Source organism: Chenopodium album, chromosome 27 (genome assembly GCF_948465745.1).
Source record: "Chenopodium album chromosome 27, dcCheAlbu1.1, whole genome shotgun sequence".
In the NCBI taxonomy this organism is placed as follows: Eukaryota; Viridiplantae; Streptophyta; class Magnoliopsida; order Caryophyllales; family Amaranthaceae; genus Chenopodium; species Chenopodium album.
In genome coordinates, this window is record NC_137860.1 from 33839478 (window position 1) to 33866000 (window position 26523).

The following is a 26523-nucleotide window of genomic DNA, read 5'->3' on the forward strand; positions in this document are numbered from 1 at the left end:
TTCATAGTGAGAAAGTCATTTTTTTTTTTTTTTTTTTTTTTGCACTTGTTCTAAATAACTCACAACCTAAAAGGAGTAAAATCTCTAGAATATGTTCGACATTGAAGAAAAACAACAAAATGTTGCAAAGAAATCGATCCAAAATCTCGAGTAGTAGTTTAACTTTTTATTTAAATTTTTGAGAAAAATAATGATCTTAAGACTCTTAACTAAACATAAATTTTTAACCAATTAATTTAGTTGACATTCCAGGGGTGATTTCCCAAAATAATGTAATATTATAAGCTAATTCCTTATATACATTGGTTTAAAAACTATTTCCCACAACACCGTCCACGTAGGCTCGGTTTCAAGGTTCGGCATTTGCAAGCATAAAACCGCTAGCATTATTGGCGGTTTTAACTATTATAGAACCTCTAATGGTATTAGAGGTTCTATGCATAGAACCTCTATTGGTATTAGCAACCTCTATTGGTATTAGCGGTTCTATACTGTCAAATTCCAAACCTAGGAACCGATCCTATGTGGACGGTATTGTAGGAAATAGTTTTAAAACCGACTTATATAGGGAATTAATTTGTATTTTAGTAGTCCTGAAGGAAATCACTCGACATTCCAGTACCGAAATAAAATTAGTCCGTACTCTTGTAAAATGTTTTGACATTGGGCTCATATCGTCTTTCCCTTCTTCAACTCTCTTCTTCTCTTTCTCTCTCCACTTAAAGCATCAAAAGCGCGGGCTCTAAAAACACAACACAGAACCAGAAAAACCTCTGAGCCCTAACTTCACACAGCTTCTTCTCACTCTCTCCAATGGCGGCATCCTCCATCGCCGCAACCTCAACCAACTCTCTCCATTCTTCTCTCTGGTTCGACTCCTTCTCTCTCCTCCTCACTGACCTCGAGAATCTTTCTCCTTCTTCCTCCGACCTCCCTCCTTCTCTGGTACTTCCTCTCTCCTCTTTCACATTTTCTCAAATTCTTCAAATTTCGTGCCCTAACAATGGTGGATTTTTCATTTGTAGGTTGAGAAGTTGAAGCAGAATCATGCTTGGTTCTTGAATACAGTCACTCAGTTTAAACCTCCGAGTGAAGCGTCGAAATCGGCGTTGAATTCTGAGCAAGTTAGTGTTGGTTCGCATAAGTTGAGTATTAAACCTCAATTGAAGGAATTGGCGTTGAAGCTCAGCTCCACAGTGGTATGCTTTTTCGATTTTTTTTTTCCAAATTAATTTCTTGTTATTTGCTTCAATGCTGCTAATTTGAATTTGTTGTTCCATTGTTTTAATTGATTTTCTTGAATTGCTAATTTGCTTCTTTACAAGAAAGTATTTTCGTGATTTTCGCGGTTATGCTATGGATACTAAGGGTTTCTGTAGTTTGCTAGACTAGTTGATGCTTCTTTAATGATGGTGGCATCAATTTACTAGAAGTACATTTATCTGCATTTCGGCATTGTGTTTATTGAAAATTTATAGGTGTGATGATTCATCAGGCATTGTAATTTTGATCGTTGATGTTAATTGTAATTGACATTTCTATCTTGAACAACTATAGAAGAGTTGTTTGATCCCTAGGCTAGACATTGTAAAAAGTATAGTTCCTGATATCATTTTAATCTGTCTGAAACTAATCATTATTTCTTTGTCCGGGAATAATAGATATCCAATTTTAGATGCTTGGAAAAAAAGATCACATTTTCTATGTGACAATTGGTCATGCTTTGATTTTGCATAATGCATAATTCTCCATTTAGAATGTTGGAGGGACAAGTCACACAGCCGCTACAAAGGTTATTTTGTTAAATTCACATTAACTCCTTACATAAGATGAGTAAGGAGTCTAAGGACCATATGCCAATTTTTTCCGAGCAAGATAGAGTAATTGTTAGGAAAACAACCCACATGTGAGTTGTTGTCCCACATGGAAAGTGTAGGAGGAGAATGACTAAGAGCTACTCCACCTATCACCAATTGGTTATAGGACCGAACCTTACTAGGATTATATGTTGTCAAAATCTCCTTTGGCATGGGGCTGGTGCAAAGCCTACTTAAGATAATCTCATGTTTGAGCTCGTCATTTATTAATAAGTAAGGATTTGGCATAATTAAAAACTCTTTGTGATATCGTGTTCTTTTACTTAAGTTAGGCCTTGCTTTGTTCAAGTTATTCAAATAATATATTGTAAAAGGAATTCAAGTTGTGTAAAATTAAAAATTAATTTCAATTCAGCAAAAATAAAGTTTCATCAGTAAAAAAAAAAAATTAGTTATTTTAATGAACATTAATATAGGGAATCAGTAAAAGTTAGTTTTGTTTGGTAAAATAATTGAGGATAAGTAGAAATAAATTAAGTTCAGTTAAAATAATTTTAGTTCAGAAAAATTAAGGTGAAGAATATAGGGCCTTAGAGTGGCATATTAGGAAATCATGTCATTCACCAATCAAAAACTGTTACTAATTTTGGAAAGGTGACAAGTTCAATTGAAGTGAATATAGTGACCGTTCACTCTAGATGAAGGCAAAAGCTTATGGTATAAATCTTCTTGTTTTGCGTTACTTCCATAATTCCATTTATACATCTGGTGCTCTTATTTCTGTAGGTCATGCAGTGGATTTCTACTTGCAAGTCCTAAATTTTACAGTTATCAACTTTTTCTATTACATGCAGTGGCTTTCCTGGTTTTCTTGTTCTGTCAACTGGAATAGTACTCAGAGATGATAGTAGGGTTTTTCATGCTAAATGCATCTGCTGAAATATATATATTTTAATCAAACTATGAGTAATAATCAAACACTTTTTATTTTGTGCAGTGCTTAGATGAGATACAGTCGTATATTCTTGTTGAAAGGTCGATGGATCAGAAAAGTGATTTTGTTGATGGTGCCATACAAGGTTTTCTCCATGAGGTCTGTAGTTTATCTACCTAATGTATTACAATTATCTGTTGATGCCTCTTTTTTTATTTATAACTTTGTTGGTGACTTGGTGAATACTTGGTGCACTTAGAATATGGATTATGGACTCTAGTGTAGCCTGCTGATGAAGATATGTTATGAATTATGTGACAAACCCTCCTACACATGGGCTATACCCCTTGTGTGTTTTAGCAATGCTCATTGTTACTTGAGCCAAAACAAATAAAGAAAAATCATGACAATATATTAGAGGCTTTCACCTCTTATGTCTTATCGAGTGCTGGTAGAAATAATGTGTTTCATTACCCTAGCTGTGAGGGGTTCTACGCAACTCATATCACCTAGATATTATAGAATGCGACATTATATTTATTATTCATTTTTCAGCAGATTGTGTTTTATCAACTGGTTGTTTCACCTACCTTTGAGTAATATTATCATATCTTGTTTTATGGTTGTGCACTTCTTCGTGTTTATGTAATTATCAATGAAGTCGTGCCTAACAATTACAGTTATAGTAAAGCAGCATCATATCAGCTTACTACTTTGTCTTATTGTTGTCTCTTTTGAAGATAGTGCTGCAATATTACACTCAAAGGCAATGCTTACTTAAATGTGCTCGCCAAATGATTATTCACGGATGTGAGTTTACATTCTCTTGCTACCTTTGTGCTTAAATACTATTTTATTTACTTTTCTTGTCCCAATTTAGTGTGCTCACTTATCAGGGCAGTTAGTTAATGAAAATAATGTTGGAGTTTGATCATCAATTGTTTGGGTTAGAGTGGTGTGAGAGATTAAGGTGTATTTTTTGAATTGGTTGAGACTCCTTCTGAAGATATTTATTACTTTTCTTTTAGCAGTGGAAAGAAAGAAGTAATAAAAATAAGAGGGAGTACAATTAATCATTAATTGTCTATTCACCTCTCTCTCTCTCTCTCTCGATTTGGTACCCTTCCTTAATATCCTTAACAATGTCTTTATATCCGCCTCATTTGTTCTGTAGCTTTTTTGTTCATCTCATCAACATTTGTATTTGTAATCCACGAATAACTTCAATGTGGTTAATATTGATTTCTGAATCATGGTTCAGTGAATGTTGGATCATCTGTTGAAGAAGAAAAAGCCATTTGGCATGAGGTTTCCAAGCTCATTTCTGATGGTCTAGAGAGCAAGTTGATATCTATTCTGGATGGACAACTATCATCATCTTTTCCTCAGCACATGGTATGTCGTTGCATGATTGTTTTGTTGCATCATTGTGAAATTAGGAAAGTAATTTCCTGATCTTAAGTTTACGATACATCAATAGCCTATTGCTAGGATTCTGTCTCATTACTGTGTTCTTGATGGCAATGGCATCCAGGATGTTGATCTTTTCATATTGTGGGGTGAAGAGATTCTAATTGAAGCCAACCTGATCTTGGACATTCTATTTCTTGTATATTATGAGTCATTCTCTACTTGCAGTGCTTCTAAATGGAAGGATTTATGCCTGCTGTATAAGGTATATTTTTTGTTGGTCCTTCTGTTGTTCTTTTACTGCTCAATGTAATTGTGGAATATATATTGTCACTTTCTCACTTACCAAAAATTTGCATTTCAGGATATGACAGCTGGATCATCAAACTTTGTTAAGCTGGGGGTGTCTGCTGAAGCTTGTAAATATTGTTATCGTGCTAAGATTCAGATGCTATTGATACTTATAGAGGCCTTGGACTTTGAGAGTCTTCTTCAAATGATACATGATGAAATTCCCTTTAGGCAAGTTTTCAATTTGATCCAATTGATATGGTGTTGCTTTCTGCTCTAAACATTGATAAACCACCTATAATTAATATTGTTGCTTTTGCGAATGTTGTATGTTGCCGATTTTGTCACCAACAAAATTAAGTAAAATGTCAGGAGTGGGACTTAATTGTTTCAGCTATTGGCATGACTGTCTGTACTCTGTAGTAGTGTAGTGGTGAATTACAAAATCCAAAGTGTGTCATTGCTCTTGAAAATGTTGCCCTAGTCCTCCTTTGGCTCCTTTTCCTTTCCTGAACTGCAGTTTCTATAGTATTGGGAAATTTGTTCTGCATAGCATTGCAACTATCAGAAGCTCGTTCTTCTGTGTCTAACACTCAATGGGAGAAGGAATGGTACCTTATTTACCCTATGGGTTTAGGGTTGTATTTTCACCTCATTAGCAAGGATATGTGTACCCATGCACATATTTTTAGGGCTTGAAAAATTATGTTCAAATAACAAATTTCTGCTGGAGTAGCTTTAATATCCTGTTAAACATCTCCAAATAAACTTTCTCTGTATCTAATAATGCGGTTGAAAGCTTAAATTGGGCCCATATCTCTTATGGACTTAGCTGCTGCAAAGTTTTCTTTTGCTGTGCCCAAAGACTTGTAGCCAATGTTATAGGCTTTTGATTGGTCAAGTTTCCAGCGACGGTGGCTCCTTTGTTTGTCTTTCTTTTGTATTATTTACAATTATATGACAACTGAAAACCTTCTTTGTGTTTTGATTATTCAGCAAGGATAGCTCTTGTGTGTTTTCATCAAGTGATATCCTAGAGATGGATTCTGTAATATCCAGTTTTGATATTTATGAAACCAAAGAAGCGGGTCCTCTGATCCTTGCCTGGGCTGTTTTTCTTTGCCTGATTGTATCTCTTCCTGGAAAAGAGGAACATAGTGAGCTAACGGTAAGCTTATCTGATAATATAGTTTTCTTTCACATATCATATGTATAAGCACATGTTTTATGATTTATTCAGGAAGTTGACCATGTTGGGTATGTTCGTCAAGCCTTCGAGTCTTCTTCGTTGAGCATTTTTATGGAAATTCTTCGAAGTGATGTGATGAAGGATTCAGATGTAAGTTATACGTGCTGATATTCATCTGTACATGTAGCAAGTATAGTTAGTGATTTTATTCCTTTTGTTATCTTGGATATGTTGCTTTGCCTTTTTTTGCTGTAAGTTTGCAACTATATGAAGTTATGAACTATTATGGAGAGACTTGTCAATTGATCTGTAGTTCTTGCCGAAATCAATTGCCATTATCATTTTATTCCTGATGGATTCTGTATGTGTTTGCTTAAGGGACCTCTGGCTGGATACCGAAGCATATTGAGGACATTTGTTTCTGCGTTTATTGCATCTTATGAAATTAATACCCAGGTAATTGTTATCTTTTGGGGATGAAGGGGGGCATCATTAATGTACTAAGTTTATTGTTTTTCTTATCTTCACCTATATGGTTTAATCGTTTTGCAGCTGGAAGATGATACTTTCAGACTTATATTAAATATCCTATGTGAGACCTACCGTGGAGAGGTATGTATTCTACTTTTTTTTTTTCGTAAAGTGTTTCTTGAATGTTATCATTGATAACTACATTTGTGAATATATTACTTGCCAGAAGCATTTGGTTGATGGAGCAAGGCAAAATCCTCATTCCTTTAACTTGATAAATGCTCACGTTGTTCCACTTTATTTGCCCTGTTTGACCAAAAATCTCTCATTTTTGGTCAAATGGACAACTAAAGTGGGATGGATGTTTAGCATTTTTGCACTATCTCTTTTGGAAGTAGATGGACGTGCCATTAAATTTTCTTAAATGAAGGTTCCTTAATTTCATAACAATTTTTTATGTGCTTATTCTGGGATTTTTTTTAATAATATACTCCCTCTGTCCCGAATGATGTGTATCAGTTTCTATAAAGCCGTCGCTATTACTTACAACACTCTTTACGAAGGCATGAACCGTCAGTATCTTTCATATTTCTCACTGACTTTCAGACCAATATACTTGTTACTTTCTTAAAAACATATAAATAAATCCCCCCACTCATATCTTCATAAGTAATGATACATTTCCCACTAAAAAATTACCCAACTATCAACTACCACCCAGCAGAATATAACGCCAATTAAATTGCCTAAATCCTTTACCTCTTAAGGGCGTTACGAGTGATTCGGGAGGAAGTAGTATTTTAGTACTGTATGATTTGGTTATTGATCCAAAAGGGTCAACATTAATGGTGTTAACCATGTGCTCGTTATTTGGTATGGTCTCATCTATTATGTGCATGCTTTTTATAAAGTTGATATTTGCAAACTAGCAAATGTGCAGTTTACTTTTAAGAAACTTTTTGCACCTTGAAATTTGGCGTAGTTTCACTTTGGTGTCCTGTGTTTTCTCTAATTTTATGCTGGTGCCCTGACATTCTTTCATGCGATTCTTGTTTTACATGTTGATTCCACTACAAGTTGGAGCAGAATTTAAGCCTTCTTTTATACTTTGTCGTGTTTGATGAATTTGCCAAGATTGTTTTTCTTCTTTGTTTTTTTTAGCAAAAAACCAGAATATAAGGAAGGGAATAATTTTTTATTTTATATTTTTGTGCTGTTTTTATGAACTTGGGATTTGTAAGAATTTTAGATGACATCAGTTATCCATGGAATAATGAAAGACACGTGATAATCTTTTTTTTTTTTTTTTTTTTTGACGGGATAAATTATTTAAATGGAACTGTTGAAGAACTTAATTTCATGACATTAAAGTGGGGGAAAAAACTTTCAATGTCAGGTTACCGAAATGGAATTAGTATAAACGCGGTGCACCAAAGATGGAATTTTGTGAAACCTTAGGGTGCGCTAAAGTTATACTTGTAATCACTGATTTGGTAGAGAAGTGCTCTTCTTTGTAATCTGATTTTAAATATGCTGCAGGAGTCACTTTGTGTTCAATTCTGGGACAAGAGCAGCATAGTTGACGGTCCTGTTCGTTGTCTCCTTTGCAATTTGGAGGGTGAATTTCCATACAGAATTATCGAGCTGACTCGCTTTTTAACTGCAGTCTCTGAGGGGTGCTGGCCCGCAGAGTGTGTGTGAGTAAAGATTTGTTTTTGTGTGTTGAGTAAAAAATAGTGAATTTTTCTCTGAAAATTTCTTGCAGTGTTAGTGGTTTGATTTTCTTGCTGACCCTCTTCCGTGTTCCTAGCTGTATACAGCTTCATAATGTTTTTATTATGGTGATTTATTTGCATTTTTCGTAATATTAACACGAGGAAGCTAGATTTAGTGACATTATTTTCAAGCTGAGGTTTTGATATATTTGTATAATTATTGTTATTGCTCACAGTTTGCTAATTTAATTGTTGAAACTCAAAGCAGGACATTTAATTTATATTGGACGGAGAATTAGTTTTTTTACCTTATGAGCGAGAGGAGGTAGAGGGAGACCAAAAATGACTTGATTGGAAGGAGTTAGGAAGGCTATGAAGCAAATGGATTTGCATGAGGATGAGGTATTTGATCGTATGGGATGGAGGAGGAAGATTGTTGTGGATGACTATATGGAATAATCACTTTTGGTTATGTAGCCTACCCACTTATGGGACTAAGGCTTTGATTGATTGATTAGTTATGAGCGAGAGTAACATTAACTTCTAAGGTTGAAGATACACCATCCTACAAAAAGTAAATAATTACCATAAATGTAACTGAAATCTTTTTTCTGATGATCATATGTCCAAAGGGATGCTAGTTATACTAATCTCCCACATACAGGCATATTGATGATATAAGGAACATAATTAACACGAGGATTATGGTGATTTATTTGCATTTTTCGTAATATTAACACGAGGAAGCTAGATTTAGTGACATTATTTTCAAGCTGAGGTTTTGATATATTTGTATAATTATTGTTATTGCTCACAGTTTGCTAATTTAATTGTTGAAACTCAAAGCAGGACATTTAATTTATATTGGACGGAGAATTAGTTTTTTTACCTTATGAGCGAGAGGAGGTAGAGGGAGACCAAAAATGACTTGATTGGAAGGAGTTAGGAAGGCTATGAAACAAATGGATTTGCATGAGGATGAGGTATTTGATCGTATGGGATGGAGGAGGAAGATTGTTGTGGATGACTATATGGAATAATCACTTTTGGTTATGTAGCCTACCCACTTATGGGACTAAGGCTTTGATTGATTGATTAGTTATGAGCGAGAGTAACATTAACTTCTAAGGTTGAAGATACACCATCCTACAAAAAGTAAATAATTACCATAAATGTAACTGAAATCTTTTTTCTGATGATCATGTGTCCAAAGGGATGCTAGTTATACTAATCTCCCACATACATGCATATTGATGATATAAGGAACATAATTAAGTATTTGTTTAGATTTGACGCCCCTCACTTACCAATTTACCCGCTTGTTATTAATGGAAGTCCACTCCCCCCCCCCCCCCCCCCCCCCCCCACACTCCTTTTCCTCCCTTCTCCTCCTCTCTTTTTTCCCATAACCTATCAACAAATTCACATATTCATGTATATAGTTCTTAGAAAGATGCACAATACACCCTTAGCACACTTAAGATATCGTTCTCATAAGAGGAAACTAGCTTACAATGCAGAAACTAGTGTCACCTAGTTTTGCCTCTAGCTTGATGCATTTATTGCATTATGGGGTCATCATGCTCATAGGTTATCTTAGGCATTGGGAATTTCCAGCATAAGAATCCATAGTTGCAAACAAAATCTTTGACTTGTTCTGGAACCTTGTCTTCTAATGAGAGTGAACATGTTGGAAATTTGTGGATTCAGTTTTTATTGTCCAATTATACTCTTAGGCATAAATGATTTAACAATCAAAGTTGGGATATCACACTGTCTCATAAGTCATAACTCTGGATTTCTCATCTTATTTATGTTTGCAGGTACAATTTCATGGAGAAATCTGTTGGAATCTCGTCTGTGGTTGAGATAGATAGTGATTTATTGGTCACTGGAGCATCTCAGTTAATTGAGACTCAAATTCCATTGCATGTTCCTACTGTTGAAGGTTTACTTATTCCAAGTAAAACCCGTGGTCGTATTCTGAGAATGATTGATTCCAGAACTGCTCTTGTGCGCTGGGAGGTAATTAAAGTATCTTCCATTTGCTTCATTTTTGCTCCATTTGCTCTCATGACATAGGATGAAAAAAATTCCATCTCAGTGCCCCTTGCATTTTAAATTTCTTTATTCTGGATGATTACAATTAGCCTGTAACAAATTATAAATAGTAAGGTACAAAGGTGCCTTGTTTCGAATTGATTTTCCCTGTTTATTAAATCATTTTTCCTTGCCATTACTAGAACATTGATTGGTTGATATTTGGGAACTTGTTGCATGATAGACATTTATTATGATGACTGTTGTTATTGTATAATATTGTGGCCGATTTTTGTTTTTTGTTTTTTTTTTTTTTTAAAAAAAAAATCTTTTATTACTTCATGCGTTTAATCTTTCAAAAGTGCTTTTTTACTTGCTTAGATTTTTCTATGACTTGGTGCTAGATTGTTTTGATTTGAGCTGGAGTGATATTATGTGGCATTAACATTTGCTTCATAAACCTGCAGTACAAGCAGTCTGGGATGGTTGTCTTGCTTCTGCGTTTAGCCCAGATGCTGGAGCTGGATGGTAATGAAGAGGTTCTTGTGATCCTTGACCTTTTTAGTCGAGTTGTATCCTTCAACATGGTAAGAAGCTATTTGATACTCTTGTTGGCATGCTGATTGCTAAGTGAATTAATTAGCCTCTAATTTTTTGGAGTTGGCTGTTTCAAATGAAATTATATAATAAGATTTTAATCCTTCATTATTGATAGAATTTTAAGTAGGTCATAGCCTCTTAGGTGAATGTTGCTGTACAACACCCTGTAACACAATTTTCCTTGAAAGTATATCTGGTCCTCCAAAGTTTTGTTGGTCTAACTTGGCCTCTTGTCCAATTAATTTCAGTGCTTGGCTTTGGATTTAGTAACCTCTAGGATCTGGATGTAAAACTCTTGTTTTTCTACCTCACTTCAATTTTCTACCAAGGCCCTTGCCTAGGTTGTGAGGGTCAAATAAATGCAGACCTAAGAAAGGTTAAAATCAAAGTTTTTTTTTTATACTTGGTTAACAATAAGAATCTTAAACTTATGCTGATCTTAAATGTACAGCTATACTTTTTGGACCAGCCTTATTATGGACATATTTTTTGAAATTTTTTTGGGTATTATGTTAAAAAGATATGATCAGTCAAAGAACAACCTTGAAGACCAGTAAAGGTCGGTTCGAGATTGAGAGTATAATGTATTGATATGCACTCCCCCTTGTGTGTAAATAGCAGGGTGTTATCCTTTACAACATAGTGCTATTGCAGAGCTACGGAGATTAGTGCTGTTGCTCAGAGCCCTACATCATATAGCCAGGTCTTAGGGTATGCACTACTTTAAGGAGTTTCGAGTAGTCAAGCTGAGGTGTTAATACCCTTCTATTTGTGGCCTCTGGAATGAAATTATCCCAAAATAGGCAAATATTCCACATGACTATCCGTTGCTAATGAATGCTTTCACAGTATACATCAATAGTCTGCACTGTTAACATTTACAGAGTAATGATACTAGGTGAAAATATCCTGCTGTTATAGTGAAATCAATATGGTATGATGAGGTATCACAATATATCAGTAACTTGTATACAAGAGGAAGCAGAGAGTTTGGACTTCCGAATGTGGTAGGCTGTTTATCTTGTGCGTGTCCGATAGTGGTAATGACTAAGGTTCTAAGCTTCTTGCTGGTTCCGTAGGCCACATATCTGAAAAATAATTAAGGATTAAGCCATGCGCAGTAGGAACAATATCTGCTCACCTGAAATAGATAGGCTTTGTTTTTAGCTGCATGAATAAAACATCACATATATCTTTACACTGCATACCATTTACTTGCAACATCCTCTCACACTGTCCTGTGCTTAATCATATGCAGGATGTTTGTTTTTCTATGATGAATATTGGCAAATCGCTTTATCTTCAAACAAGCTATGGCGGTGAGCATATGGATGGTGGTATCTGGTACCTTTTAGTCCGAGTTTCATTTTGCTTTTGTTTATTTCTCCTTGTCTAGTTTTTAATATTTTAATGTCAAATTTCTTTTTTTATTGCAGGATTGACATGGTTGAAGTCTTGTGCAACCTTGTCAGAAATCTGTCACCATACAGTGGCAGTGTTTTAGCTATGTCCATGACTGTTAATATTCTTGCAAAGATGATGAAAGGGTAATTTTCTCAATTGTTCTATGTTTTGGCTGATTGTCTATTTTCCTGGAAGCATTCCTTGAACAAACAAAGTTTGTAGATTACAAAAGTGTTTTTTTTTTTTTTTTTTTTTTTTTTTTTTTGAGAATTAATTCTTTTCCTTTTATTGTCCTTTGAATTCAGCTCACCATCACATGTTAGTGCTGTGGTTTTGAAGATGAATATATTTGATCTGTCCCTAAAATCTAGCATATTCGATGATCAGAACAGTAGTTTATCAAGGTTAGTGCTTATCTTTTGGTCATTATACCATGTAACTTTCAAGTGAAACAGATATGCATTGTCGTTACTTGCTTTTGTGGATATCATTTATTTGTTTTGTGTTTGCATCTATTCCAACTCCTCTAACTAACTACTTACTGGGTTTATGTTATTATTATTTTTTTAATTATAAATTCGTTGGATTGACCAGGTTGCAGTACCTAATTCTATCTTGTAATTGAAACTTCTGTCTCTTACACAATTTGCTTGTGTACTGTAAAAATCTTGTCTATGGTAGTTTTTAGTTTTTTACAATGGACTGTTGGTGTTGTCATTTTCATCTTATTTGTCAATTTTATGGTAAACTCCAACAACTCTTATCATAAAACTGGCAAGATGTGTTGGTGTAGCAAATTAAAACTTAGACCTAGTGTTTGAGCAATATAATTTCCAGTAAATTGCTTCAATGATTTACTTAAAATGATTTTTGTATCTCGGACAAATGGTGAATGACAAATGGACATATCAAGATGTAGAACTTGACATTTGATGCTTTCTATTTTTATACCAGTGGTTCATGGTTACTTTCTGGAAGACTTGCAAAAATGCTTTTGATTGATTGTGAGCACAATGGTGGTTGTCCCCTGACTATTTCAGGTATCTACATTGATTTTGATCATGCTTATTACTTTAGCTCTTTCTCTTTTGCAGTCACTCATTCATGTACTTATGGAATCGTGCTATGTTTACCATTGTTTAAATTGAATTTCATTGTAGAGTTTTGGCCCTTGATCATGTTGGGTATTTAATCAGCTTTGAAGGTGGCTGCACTATGTAACTATTTACTATCTCTTAGTTTCTCTTCATGTATCTTTTCCTAAGAAAGGAAAAAGAAAGCTTCCATAGTTTTCCTTCTGTCCCTTGCACTGGTTCATCCTTTTCTATTGAGTAAATGTATCCAAACTTTGTATGTAATTCTGGTTGGGGCTTTAGCATGCATTCTTCCATTTCTAGCTTCCGTTTGCTTGATATTGGGGGTAACCAATGCCAAAGTCATACAATTTCTTGTTATCGGTTACTCCTAGTTAACTTCCCTTGATGGTCACCTTTTAATTTCCTTGGATTTTTTCAAATTATACATTTTTCTACTGTTCTGAGCTTATGGTGTCTTGTTTTTTTGTTCAGAAAAGGGTTGAATATTGCCTGGGAAATTATTGTTACCTATTTGCCTATTTTCTCCACACTTAAGTCACAGAATCGTTTTTGTTAACTCGTTAGTGTACACTTGTCTCTTTAGTATTATTTTAGCTAAGTTTTCCTTTTCGTACTTCCTCTTAGCCACCGACTTATACGTGCATTCAAATGTGTAAGAAGCTGTATGTAATTAATAAATGAAGAGAGTGTTAATGTGTATTACTTTTATGTTCCACGGAAAAATATATTTCTCAAATTATTGTGTATGTCAGTTTAAGGTACAGGCAATAATTATATAGAAGATGAAGCAGTACTCAAAAAGGAAAGGTGTCATTCTTTTCAATATGCATAAGTGCCTATGCAGCAAAATAGTTCAATCATTCATTTAAATTGTCTAAAGTGCTAACATCTAGTGATTAAATAATGCGTTTTATTAATCAATCAACTTAGCTACAATCATCAAACATATTAACATTTATAAACTTTGCCTACAAATTTGGAAACCCTTTGATCTTTTCTGCCAAGCTACAAGTTTGTTATTTTTTTTTTTATAATATATAAGACGCTGTTGATTTAGTTGTTACATCTTGAGGTCCTATGTCAAATTACCGAGCTCTGTCTGACAATAGAATCTAAAAAAGATATTGTGTATTCTTATTTCCTCCTGATGTTTCCCAAAGTGGAACTTTGATAGATGTTTTGGTGCAAGGTTTATTGGAATTCTTGCTGTATCATCAAAATACCCTTATTTTGTCAGTATATACTTAATTTTCTGTATGGTCAATTTTTACTATTTGTAATGCTCAAATGACTTCTCAAGAAACTAGATTTAACTTCAAGGGTTGGTTGGAAGGAGAATAGATAGAGTAATTTCTTTTCCCTGCCTCTCATCCTACCCTGTTTTGCTTCTGAGTTTGATAGTGGTGTGTGAAAATTTTATAAATAACTGCCATCTAGGATTAGAGTGCTGTAAACATCCTGGAGTATTCTAGATATCCTATTGTTCGTCACTGGCTTCCGACATCTGTCATCTATGGCACATTCTTATACCTAATCTTTGTTTGCTCTCGTTTATTTTCTAATCTTTGCTATTTCTATCACTTTGTATTTGTTATACTACTATAATATATTACAGAGGTTTCATACAACTTTGTTTGATATTGCAGTTTTAGAATTCACCAAGCAACTTCTTGGAGCTGAGGTAGAAAATGAATTTTCCCATGCTCTTGTCATGTTCTGTCTTCAGTATGTCTTTGTAAATCATGAGTACTGGAAATATAAGGTGAAGCAAGATCGATGGAATGTGACTCTGAAAGTATGTAATATTTTTCTCTCTGTGGTACCTTCTAGTTTTCTTTTGCCTTATTTTTTATGGCTAAAAAGTTGCATGATCACTGTGAAGTTGCATAATCAATTGACTTTTATAGTTATCTGGATATACCAATACATCATCCTTTGCTCTCATCTTGAACTTTATGATATGTTTTGGTTTGCCCTTTTATGGGACATGCACATCAGCACCTTCTTTTTAAACAAATGTCTCCATAACTTTTTGTGATGATAAAATCAAGTATCCTGTAACAATCCGAGTATCAAGTCAATATTTGTAGTATCAAAAGTCTTGAAATAGGACTATTGGAGTCTGAATGTAGTTGAAAGTCAGGAGGCTGTTATATCTGTATATGATTCTGTCAAAAGCCTGGTACCGTACATTTACTCGCATGCTATATTCATAGTGATTATGTTGATAGACATTAATTTCCGAAGTAACAGATTGTTTTGAGAGATATTATTTGCAAACAAATAGATTATGTTGACAGACTTTAGTCTGCATAGAAACAGATTATGTCGTTCTTACCAAATCGCATTTGATGATAACTGTCCTGTTGGTAGATTTTCTGTTTAAAGCTCCCCTCACATCATAATCATCTATTTGTCACGCATCTCTTAGAGATGGGAAGGGTTCAAATGCCTGAGAACATTGGATAGATTTATAGATATGATTGCTCCAGGGCCACATCTGTGGATGTTTCTTCTGCACAATAGGACACTACACCAATTAATGGTTTTTTTTTTTTTCTTTCTCTTGAATTTCTATTGCTGTTTTAGTAAAAAAAAAAAAAAAAACTGTTTCCTGATTATTTCCTGTGTCATCTTATTTCTCCTTTCTGCACAGGTGCTTGAAGTGCTGAAAATGAGCATTATATCTGTCCCATACCTTACAAAGCTTGGTGGGTATATCAAAGATATTATACTTTCTGATTCTTCCATCCATGGTATGATACTTCGTATTATTTGTACAACATCACCAGCATTAGAGGTAATTGTGACTCGTTTTAAATTTACATTCATCCTTATTTCTAGGTTTTTTACTTTTCAATTGTAGAGTTAAATGTTTCCTTTTATGCTCAGAAACTCAACGTCAGTAGACTTTATGATTGGAGAGAGATTGATGGGTTGCAGCATGCAATATGCTCCATGTTGGATATTCTAGTGAACATTCTCTCCACCTTCCCAGAGGTACTACTTCTCTCTTTGCAATATAGATCTCATTTACATTATGAATGTTGAACAAAATCCTCCCTGTCCATAGGCATAATGACAAAGAGGGGACAGGATAAGGGGAAGGTATTCTGAAGTAGGTTGTGTAACTACTAGGTAGATCTTCTATTAGCCTTTATTTAAGTTTGGTATTTTATCTCGGGTACAATATGATAGACATTCCTTCCAAAGCTTTTACTCCCGCCATTTTTAATAAGTTGTTGTACATTCTTTTCGTGGTGTTTTAAAGTAGTTGTGCTGCCCTGTTTTTTTTATTTTTATTTTTATTTTTATTTTTTATTTTTTATTTTAATAAATATATATATTATATTTTTTTTTTCTCCAAAGTAACTTTTGCCTCCGACTCAAATTGGTATTTATACCCTTGTTTTTCTATCAACCCTTGCTTTACTCTACATTTATACCCTTGCACCACCCTTGAACTTAGCCATAAAAAGCATGTAAATTGAAGTGAAACAACTATATGCAAAGGAGGGACTCAAGGGAGTACATAAGAAGCCATAGATCATGGTGTAACTTTTATAGAATTTAATGCTTCACATATTGCTGTAATTCATTTCAAGGTACATCTTGATTTATTTGCAACTTTTCTTGGACAACATTGTATTTACCTGCCATATTCCCCTGCTATTTTACAGGATGACTACTCTGGCTTGCCAGTCTTCTACCAAGCATTGCTGTCAAACTCTACTAAGCCGATTCCTGTTGTTGAGGCCCTGGCATCCTTAATCTCGTATTTCCAAAATCCTGTATGCTTTAAATCTTTTTTATCATAAGATTTCCTTCTTAAGTCAATCTAATTAGGGCTGTTGAAATTGAAAGAAAAATTAACTATTACATTCTTTTGTCATATACTACCTCCATTGCCAGAAGTTCTTTATGATTAGTGTTTGCACAGAAATTAAGGCAATTGGGTAAAAATGTTGATGTGTTTAGTGGGTTGGAGAAAAGTATACATTGTGAGAACGGGTTAAGGTAGTAAAATGAATTTGCAAAAAATAGAATTTAGCAAAAGTTTCTTGAACTTTTAGGAATTGACTGAAACGGAAAGCATAAAAAACTTCAAGAACAGAGGTAATATGAGATAATTAAGAGGATCGGAAAATTTGTAAATATTTCTGTTTTAATTAGATACATGTATAGAGTATGCTGATTGGAGCACTGTGCAGGCTATACAATTGGGAGCTACTACAGCACTTTCACTGCTGTGCCGGACTGCTGATCGTTTGCAACCTTGTCTATCTGGAAATGCAAACTTCGGTCTCGGTGCTAAACAGGTTGAATTTTATATCTGGAACAATATTGTTCAATCAAACTTTATGTGCTGTTTGGTTGAAATTAAAAATCAATGGGAATCTTATTGTCTATCTTTATCCTGGACACAGACTTTGTGGCTTTGTATATAAGTCCTTGTCTTTAAAAGCTTGATATGTTGGTCTAAATGAATTTTTATTTAATTGTATTGTTTGCCTAAAGAAATAAATGAGGAGATTCCATGTTTTGAGCTTTCTGAAACTGTTTTGCCTCAGGTTGTGCAACTAAGATCTGCCATTGAAAGTATTATTCGTGAACAGCCTGAAAGAAATGAACCCCTCTTTGTAGCAGCTATTGAGCTACTCACTTCTGCAGCAACTCACCAGGTTTGTTGCGTTTCAGTACTTTTCAATAAGAAATAATGATGCCAGTGTATCCTATTGTTGAACTCTATATGAATGGATTGAGTTGTGCTTAAAAAAAATTTGAATTTTATGCTGGAGTAAACTATTGCTGACTCTGTATGAATCATCTAGCTATGTCTACAACTGCTTCTACTCTTTTTTTTCCTGTCATACCTATGGATGTGTTTAGGAAGTTTCTTGGACTATAGTTTAATTAGGTGAAACAAGAGCTATGCTGTATTAATGGTTACCAAGTATGCAAATACATCCAACTATCAAGATGGAACCCGTGGATATGGAAGTTTTGGAGTTGGAATAGAGATGCCCATATTATGGAGAAATAAGTGTTCCATGGACTACTTGTGCAAGCCAAGACTGAGGCACATGCTACATACAACTTGAAAACCTTTGCAAGTCAAACAGATCCAAACTTTAGAGAACTTGGGCTTTTGTTATTATCAAATATTTGATTGGAGAGAACTTGTGCTTTTTGTAGATGGGTTAGAGTCCTATCTTCTTGGGTTTAATTGAGCTTGGTCCACCATGTTAGATACTCAGCTTTAGACAATGCTAAGGCACTAAGCTAAAAAACTCTTTTTGATAATGTAGATGATTATTTTTGTTATGTTGAATATTTTATAATTAGATTCGCATTGAATTTAGGCTGCCATGACAGCTGTTTCTATGTAGTATAGTACCCTGCTTAAGAGTAGTTCCAATTTAATTTGTTGGTCTGTGCAATAATATTCCCCCTTATCATGGTTTTCTGCTCTTCCAACGAGAATGAAAAGCAAGCATGTAAATCTCTTCTCATGTTGAGTTTTATGTTACCACTTATCTGGTACCACATCTTACTTTCTTCCTGCTTTGGTGTCTGTTCACATTGTTAACTATTCTGCTTGCGCAGCCTGCTTTTCTCGCTGCTATATTTTCTGGTGAAGAGATAAGAGCTGACCAATTAGGGACTAATGGTGATTTAAATGAAAAGGGATGTTTTTCAACTTCCCAGGCTTTGAAATCTGACAATGCAACGCTACTAGTGGATATGCTTGTGCTTTATGTTGATACATCTGTTACACTTATTGAGAGGTAATAAGACTGATATATTGTATATCTATCTTGTAAGCGTATGTGCCCCCCCCCCCCCCCCCCAACACACACACACACACAAAACAAAAAAAAAAGTTATTCCAAGTTAATTTTTTTCATCGTCTGTATCTTACATCCAGGAATGCCAGAGTTCTTTTGAGTATACTGAATCTTATGAAAGCACTGTGGCAAGGAGCTGCTCAGTATTTTGATATTTTGAAGGCCATTAGAAAATCTAAGATGTTTTGGAAACAGTTGTCTGAATCTGTAATTCTCATCAGCCGTAAAGAAGCTCCCTTGCCGATAAATCTTCCTGAAACTGAGGCCCAGAAATTATCTTATGAGTATCAATGTCAATCTGCTGCATTGGACATTATGGCCTTAGAAATATTCCTGCAAAAGAAATTAATGCATGTCAAGTCACTGATGAGACAAACTGATCAATCCTTGAAAGAAGGAATTGGTGGTGTTGGGAATAATGCACAAGGTTCCGCAGAATCTGAGCAGCTAGAAGATATCCTGCTATCTTGGTCTGATACCCCTTGTTTGAGCAATCTTTTAAAATCTTCTGCAGCTTGCATGTATGATACTGATGTTTATCTTCAAGCAAAGGTTAGTTTATTGTATTAGCTTGTTACATTGTTGAGGCTTCATTTTTATCCTTATCTTCCTTGTTACTCTAAAGATAGTTTAGAATATTGAATCTTTGTTGCTGTTCATCATAATCTGAAGTGCATATGCACTTCTGTTTCTTTTTATTTGTCCCATACTCCCATTTAGTATCTCCAATTTTCAGGATAGATCAACTTAAACAATGAAAAATCATTAATAAATATGAGAAAAAAACATACTCATTGGGATGTTAGGTTCATCTCGATGTTTAGTTTCAATATATGCAGTTTCACCAAAATTACAACACCTCTCATTTCACGCTTTCCAATGCATTATTGCAATTACTAATCTCTTATCAATAAATAAAAATTAAATTTTGATGTTGTGAAAGTATAAATTGAGGCGAATCCCTCCTTATCTCCTTTATACTTTCTTTTCATCTATCCCCACATTTCCACTCTAATTTTTAATTTCTCTTTAACTTTTCTTGTACGAACCAAACAAAGGAAAACTATCTTGCAAGTGAGGTTTCCCTTGAAAATATGTTTTCCATGAAAACTAATTTTTCATTAAAATTGTTTTACATCAAACCAATGGGGACTTAGTGAAAAGGAGAAAGTATTATTTTTTATTCCTGCTTAGAGATTTTGATGCTGGAATCTGTGCATTGAGCATTGTGCCAAAAGGCAAACGGGACAAAGAAAAGGAATGAAGGGAGAATCTCTCTATTGGGTTTATTTAGTTCATCTCAGATTTATATAAAAGATACTATAGTAATATTAATGAATATACTAGCTTTTTATAGGTGCTGTCCGCTCTCTCTCCATTTAATTAAATATTGTAATTTATAAACTGGACTATCCTCGAGCAATTTTTTTTATGCTTCACCTAATTGTTTTCTAAGTGATGCACTGTGTACCAAGGTCAGCTGTTTCTTTTCCCTAACCCCAAGTTCCAGAATGATAGTGGTTTTTGGGATGCATGCTGTATTCTTGATTTCTTTCTATATTTTACAATATATATTATGTCCTCCCTGCAGATTGCTTTTGGTTTGCTTGTTTCACACATAATTGGGAAGTTGGCCACAGGTGATTCTGGTAGCATGTCTTTATCTTTCATAGCAGAAGTTACCGCATTGTCTACAAAGGTCAGTTCCTTTCTCTTTCATGCTGAAGGTTCCACCTGCTATGTGGACCTCTTAACATATATATCTCTTTCATAGTTGTGTATCTTGAATGTGTTTACTAACCTTGTTAAGTTTACTGCTCATAGAACTTGTACTCAGTACTCCTTGCCACATGTCCCTACATCCAAAAGTTGCATGTATATGTTGTCTTGAATATATCTATGGACAGAGGATATCTTGTTTAGGGAAAGAATTCATGTGTTAACCTGTCAGAACAAGAGAATTACAAATAGATTGAAATGTTAACAAGCTATATGTTTTGGAATGCATGAGATGTGATTGTTCTCATCTCACTTTTCGAGAGCTTCAATTATATGATGTGTACCTATTAAGCTCTCATTGGTTTTTTCGTTAATTATGAAATTGTGCTTATTTGTTTATTATGTTGTGAAAAGGAGTGACAGTTTCAGTTAGTATAAGGATTATATTTTCATGCTTAAGATCTACTGCTACTATTAGTATCATTAGGTTTTGATAAAGACAATTGACCACTTTTTGGTTGGTGATGAAACTTTTTTATTTTGAAAAAATTAATAAATGTAAATGGGGTTGTTTGGGATAAAATCATTTTTGGTGTTGGGCTACTTATGTTTCTTGTAACATTTAATTTAATCCTTTGTTACTCTGTACGTCTTACCAATTGAATTGTCTCCAACGAATACAAAAATAAAAAATAAAAGAACCTGTATGGATTGTATACTTCTATGTTGTTATTGAATAATAAGCAAACAAATTTATAGCCGTGAACAAGTATTGTGTATTTTTAAATCTTGAAAACTGTGAAAAGTAAGTTGCAAGCAGATTATGATGGAATAATATTCTATAGAATTTGTTGTGTTCCCTTTTTGTGTGTATGCTCATACTAATGTATTATTCGCCTTCTTTCCTCTTCTGATGCCGTAGTCTGATTATTTATTATGGTAACTTCATGCAGTTATTCAAGCTACCTGCGTTTTCGGAATTGTGCGCTCAATATGCTCAGCATGGTTACAGGTATGAATATCCAGTCAAATGAAGAATGAAAACTATTTGTGAGATTGTGAGAATTAGTTCAGTTGTGAAATTTTAAGATTATTTCTGAAGGTTATGCACCCAATATGCTCAGCGTGGTTACAGGTGTGAATACCCAGTCAAATGAAAGATGAAAATTGTTTGTGAAAATTAGTTCAGTTGAGAAATAGTAAGATTGGTTTTTATGAAATATTTATTCTGAAGGCTATTATTGTTTGAGGAATGAGTTTTTCAGTTTGTGGGATGAATTAGATAGGTACTTTTATATAAAAAAAATGCTTGTATGCCAGTGTCATAAAATGTGGGTCTGCCAAAAAGATGTGATGGCTGCTTGTGTAACTGGAGGTCTGGAGCTACATCTGTGTTTTAAAGAATTTACATACTGATTGGATCTTTTGTCTATGTGATGCATATCCAATTCTTTTTATATGTCTTTTCTGAATGCCTTTTGTGTATTTATTTCAGAAATTAAACTCTTGCATGTTCCATCCCTGCTATTTGTTTCTGTCTTTAGGATCCTTAGTGCACTTTTATTCTGGTGTAATGGGATATTGTTCTTTTCTTTCAGTGAAGGAATCCACATAAAGAACTTGATACTCAATGATCTCTATTATCATCTGCAAGGAGAATTGGAGGGACGTGACATTGAGCATGGTGCATTCAAGGAGCTTTCCCAGTTCTTATCTAGCTCAAGTCTTCTGCAAGCTTATCAGAAGAAGTGTGTTAATGATTACTCGGCAGGAGCCAACAATGCTTACCTATTTGATCTTTGGCGTCTCCAACGTGACATTGGCCTTCATATTTGGGATTTCTCGGAATGGAAAGCGTCAAAAAAGATTGCGGAGACTACATTGCTTTATGTGCAGCGTGCCAACTCCATGCTGTTAATCCTTGGTTCTAGACTCCCAGCGTTGCGAGCTCTTGTAACAATTTTAACTCTCGATATGGGGGATGTAAGTTTCTAGCTTTCCTTAGTTTGCTTATGTTATCATTATCTGAGTTTTGGGTAAGTTCTGCATGGTCATAAAAGACTTGATTACTATGATTAGTTCTTTAGTGTGGTTCTTAAGGATAGCCATCTGGAATGTGCATGTGTCCACTTATCTGTGCTCAGTATGCTGGATCTACCAGAGCATTTATCTTTTATGATTTCAATTGATCAGTTTGGTTGCATTCTGCAATTACATGTTTACTTCTATAGTGTCTATTTTACAAGCATGCATTGAACAATCCTCAATCCTTTTTCCTAAAGGTTGGCTTTCCTATTTCCAATTGGTCTTTTTGATTGCTTACTCCACATTATGTGGTTTATCACATATCCAATTTAAACTAGGTGGTATAGCTTCAAATATGAGATGTCTTTAAGACCTTTCTGAACTGTTACGGAGTATAAATAATCTTAATTCAGTAGGATATTTAAGTAAGATCCTTTCTTAAGCAGCACATGTTCAATTTATCCATAAGACCTTTCTGAACTGTTACAGATTATACATCTATCCATAACTTGCTGATAAATAGTTCCGAGAGATGGTTCATTTCATGTTGACTATTCTAAATTGTCATTGTGGAATGTTGCAATGCTGCTTGAACAGTGCATAGGATGATAATCTTTGTTCATTTCGCTGATCTATGATCTTTGTCTTATTTAATTCAGTCGGTGAACAAACAGAAGAGTATGTTGAAGAAAATATCCAGGGACAGACTTCTTTCCTGTGTAGATCATGAATGCAATGAGTTACAAACAACTTTGGGATTACTGACAGCTGCATCCGATGCTCCACCTCAGGAAGTTCTTAATTATGTAGCTGCTCAGACAGAATTGCTTCTTTGTCTTGTTAGGCATGTTGACAGTGGCATGCCTTCACCTACTTGTTTGGTCATACTGAAAACTTGCGGTTTTGGTGTGAAAAAACTGCTTGAGTCTAGACTATTTGGTAACAAGGTTAAACAAATAATTAGGTCCTTATTAATGCTGCTTCATTTGGTGGTGGATCATAGTTGTCACAGTATCTCTTCTTCAAGCACAAATGGCAGTGAATCAGAAGTCTCTAGTGAAGTGATTAATAATTGTTTGGCCATATTGCCAATACTTTGCAGCTGCACTGAAATTCCTGATCAATCTATCACCCTTGCAACCATTGACCTAATAATTAAGAAATTACTGGCACCCGGCACATGGCTTCCTATCATCCAACAACATCTTCAGTTGCAGCAACTCATTCTCAAGCTTCATGATCAGAGCTGCTTTGAATCTCTTCCAGTTATAATGAAGTTTCTTTTGACCCTTGCAAGTGTGAGAGGAGGTGCTGAGATGATTGTTGCTTCTGGTTTCTTGTCATCTCTGAGAGTTTTGTTTGCCGAATTATCAACTGGCTGTGTGGGTAACTGGGTTAAGCCTGAGAAATCCACAATGGTGGGAGCTGAGATGGAAAAGCCACAGTTTATTTGGGGATTAGGCTTGGCTGTTCTTACAGAAACAATTTGTTCGTTAGGAGAAACTTCGCTTCGCAACGAAGTGGTAGATAACATGATATTATACTTCTTCTCTGAAAAAGCGTATCTTATAGCTTATCATCTTAGTGCACCCGACATCCCATCTGATGACCATGACAAGAAACGGGCACGGGCTCAGAAGAGTAAGACCTCTTTATCTGCTTTTAGAGAGATGGAGCATACTCTTATGCTGCTTTGCATCCTTGCCAAGCATAGAAACTCATGGGTCAAGGCCACCAAAGAAATGGGTTCTGAGCTTCGGGGTAGGATTATCCATCTTTTAGCTTTCATTAGTAGGAGAAGTCACCGTCTTGGAGAGTCATCTGGCCAGCCTGCGCCTCTTTTATGTGCTCCTATATCCAAAGAGGAAAATGATTATTGCAAAAAACCATCATTTGTAAATAGCAGAAATGGTTGGTTTGCTGCTGCTGCTCTTGGATGTGCTTCAGCTGCCAGTCTCCCTGATGAATATTCACATACTGCTATTGTGGTGAAGGACCAAGTAAATGGAAATGCAGAGTCAGGGAGATCTACATACTTCTCAGATACTGTTGCTGTACAGATATATAATATCACATTTCTCATCTTGAAATTCTTACTCCTACAAGCTAAAGATGCTGCTGGACGAGCAGAAGAACTGGGTTTCATTGATCTTTCCCATTTCCCAGAGCTTCCAGATCCAGAAATATTACATTGTTTGCAGGTAATATGTTTCTCCTGTTGTATAGATTTTACATCAGTTAACATCAACTTTGATTAGATGATCAGTTTATCTGTATGCCATAATGCCGTTTCATTACATATGAACCTTGGGTTCTGACTTCTGATTGTTTTTACGGCTTTAATAAAATCCAGGACCAGACCATTGCTATTGTTACTGAAGTTTGTGAAAGCAATAGATCCAAACAAATACAACCTGAGACCCAAGCTGTATGCCTTTTGTTGCTTAAGATAGTGGAAATGGCTCTGTATTTGGAACATTGCGTCTCTCAAATCTGCGGAATTAGACCTGTGATGGGACGTGTTGAAGATTTCTCTAAACAAATGAGATTTTTGGTCCGAGGTAAGTCACTTACAAGTCATTTCTGCAGAAAACTGTTTATAAACCTTAGTTAATCAATTTTAATAGTGTTAATCTTAATATTTTGGTTGCAGCTACTGAGGGACAAGCGTTCATAAAATCTTCCATGAAGCATTTGAAGCAAATTGTATCATTTGTGTATCCAGGTTTGTTACAAAACGAAGGCATTTTGTAAACTCGGCTATACAGCAAGATAAGAGTTTTGTCTAAAACTTGTACAGAATATTGTAAAAGTAGTTCCTTTATGTTTCTATAGAATCTTCTGACCTTCATTGCATCCAGTCACTAGCGCGAACCTAGGGGGATAGAAAGAGTGTTGGAGAGAAGTGCAAGTAAGAAAAAATCCATATACCCACTACGAGAGAGATACTTTTCCCATTCAATTTGATGAGGCAAAACTATTCAAAGTTTGAGCTTGATCATTCACATCTCTCGGCTCTTATTTTGTTTAACTTTTCAGCTGTAAAGATAGTAGAGGTGGATCGAAAATTCTCGCCATGATGGCCTTTCATGGTCCATCCCGAATTTGAGCCTGCGATTTTTGGCCTAGCCCGGCTCTTTAATCAATAAAACGTAGCAAAAAATCTTCTATTTCATGTTTATATTTAGCATGCCTAAAAAAACATGACAATATATAGCTAAATGGAGCGTCTGTTCTTTAGTCTTTTCCTTTTGAGTGTTTATCTAGAAAATGATGGGCATTCCAAAATATAAGAATGATAATAATGATGGGAATTTTAATCAACATAAAGAAAGAGAACAATGATGGGTATATAGGTGGTGTCGAAAGGTTATCCTCAATATAATTCTTTTCCAATTCAACACCCTTGTCCATCATGTTAGGGTCACCTAAGAATTTGTAATTTATCTCGTCAAAAAAAAAAAAAAAAAAAAAAAAAAAAAAGAATTTGTAATTTAACATGCCATTTGAAAATTCAGCTTAAACATGAGGCTAATTATTATAATGTGCAAATGTTGGTCTATGTCCATGATAGTACGACAACATTTGTGCTATACTATCAATTAGTTAGACATCTTAACATGTTCAAGGCAGCAATACATGAGACTATTATTGAAAGGAAAAACATGAGAATGATCCTCGGTGCATTGGAATTAAAATGAAAAGCACGGTTTTAAATTATTGGGGTTAGATGGAACATGGAAGGTTGTAAGCAAATATAAACCGAGTCCAATTATTTATAATTCACGTCAGTCATCTTAAGTTCTAACACATGAAATTTTTATAGGGATAAACTATTATGGAGTATTTTGTATTACTACGCATAACGTATTGAAAACACTACTCGTAAAATTTTTCCATACATTTCAAAACGATTTTTTAACCATTGAATTAAGACGATATTATTATATAACAATGGCCTT

At 34.8% G+C, this 26523-nt stretch overlaps 1 protein-coding gene across 1 annotated transcript; it reads left to right on the forward strand.

The window, feature by feature from the left end:
• Positions 1-684: 684 nt before the first annotated feature.
• On the forward strand, positions 685-25889 carry LOC145619078 (uncharacterized). The gene is made up of 32 exons (XM_081673677.1): positions 685-945; positions 1026-1199; positions 2815-2910; positions 3492-3561; positions 4013-4146; positions 4286-4426; positions 4526-4687; positions 5453-5620; positions 5693-5791; positions 6020-6097; positions 6194-6253; positions 7652-7809; positions 9651-9852; positions 10335-10454; positions 11726-11811; positions 11904-12014; positions 12177-12275; positions 12826-12911; positions 14615-14763; positions 15625-15768; positions 15861-15968; positions 16649-16759; positions 17180-17287; positions 17540-17650; positions 18576-18757; positions 18898-19369; positions 20409-20516; positions 21490-21548; positions 22135-22519; positions 23221-24762; positions 24915-25122; positions 25215-25889. Exons 1-32 carry the CDS (start codon positions 814-816, stop codon positions 25313-25315), a joined length of 5964 nt encoding a protein of 1987 aa, XP_081529803.1. The 5' UTR covers positions 685-813; the 3' UTR covers positions 25316-25889.
• Positions 25890-26523: the final 634 nt, after the last annotated feature.

Coding starts and splice junctions, on each gene's coding strand:
- LOC145619078 (XM_081673677.1), top strand. CDS start 814: ATGGCGGCATCCTCCATCGCCGCAACCTCAACCAACTCTCTCCATTCT. Junction 1,200..2,814: donor TGAAGCTCAGCTCCACAGTG/GTATGCTTTTTC, acceptor TATTTTGTGCAG/TGCTTAGATGAGATACAGTC. Junction 15,969..16,648: donor TTCTCTCCACCTTCCCAGAG/GTACTACTTCTC, acceptor GCTATTTTACAG/GATGACTACTCTGGCTTGCC.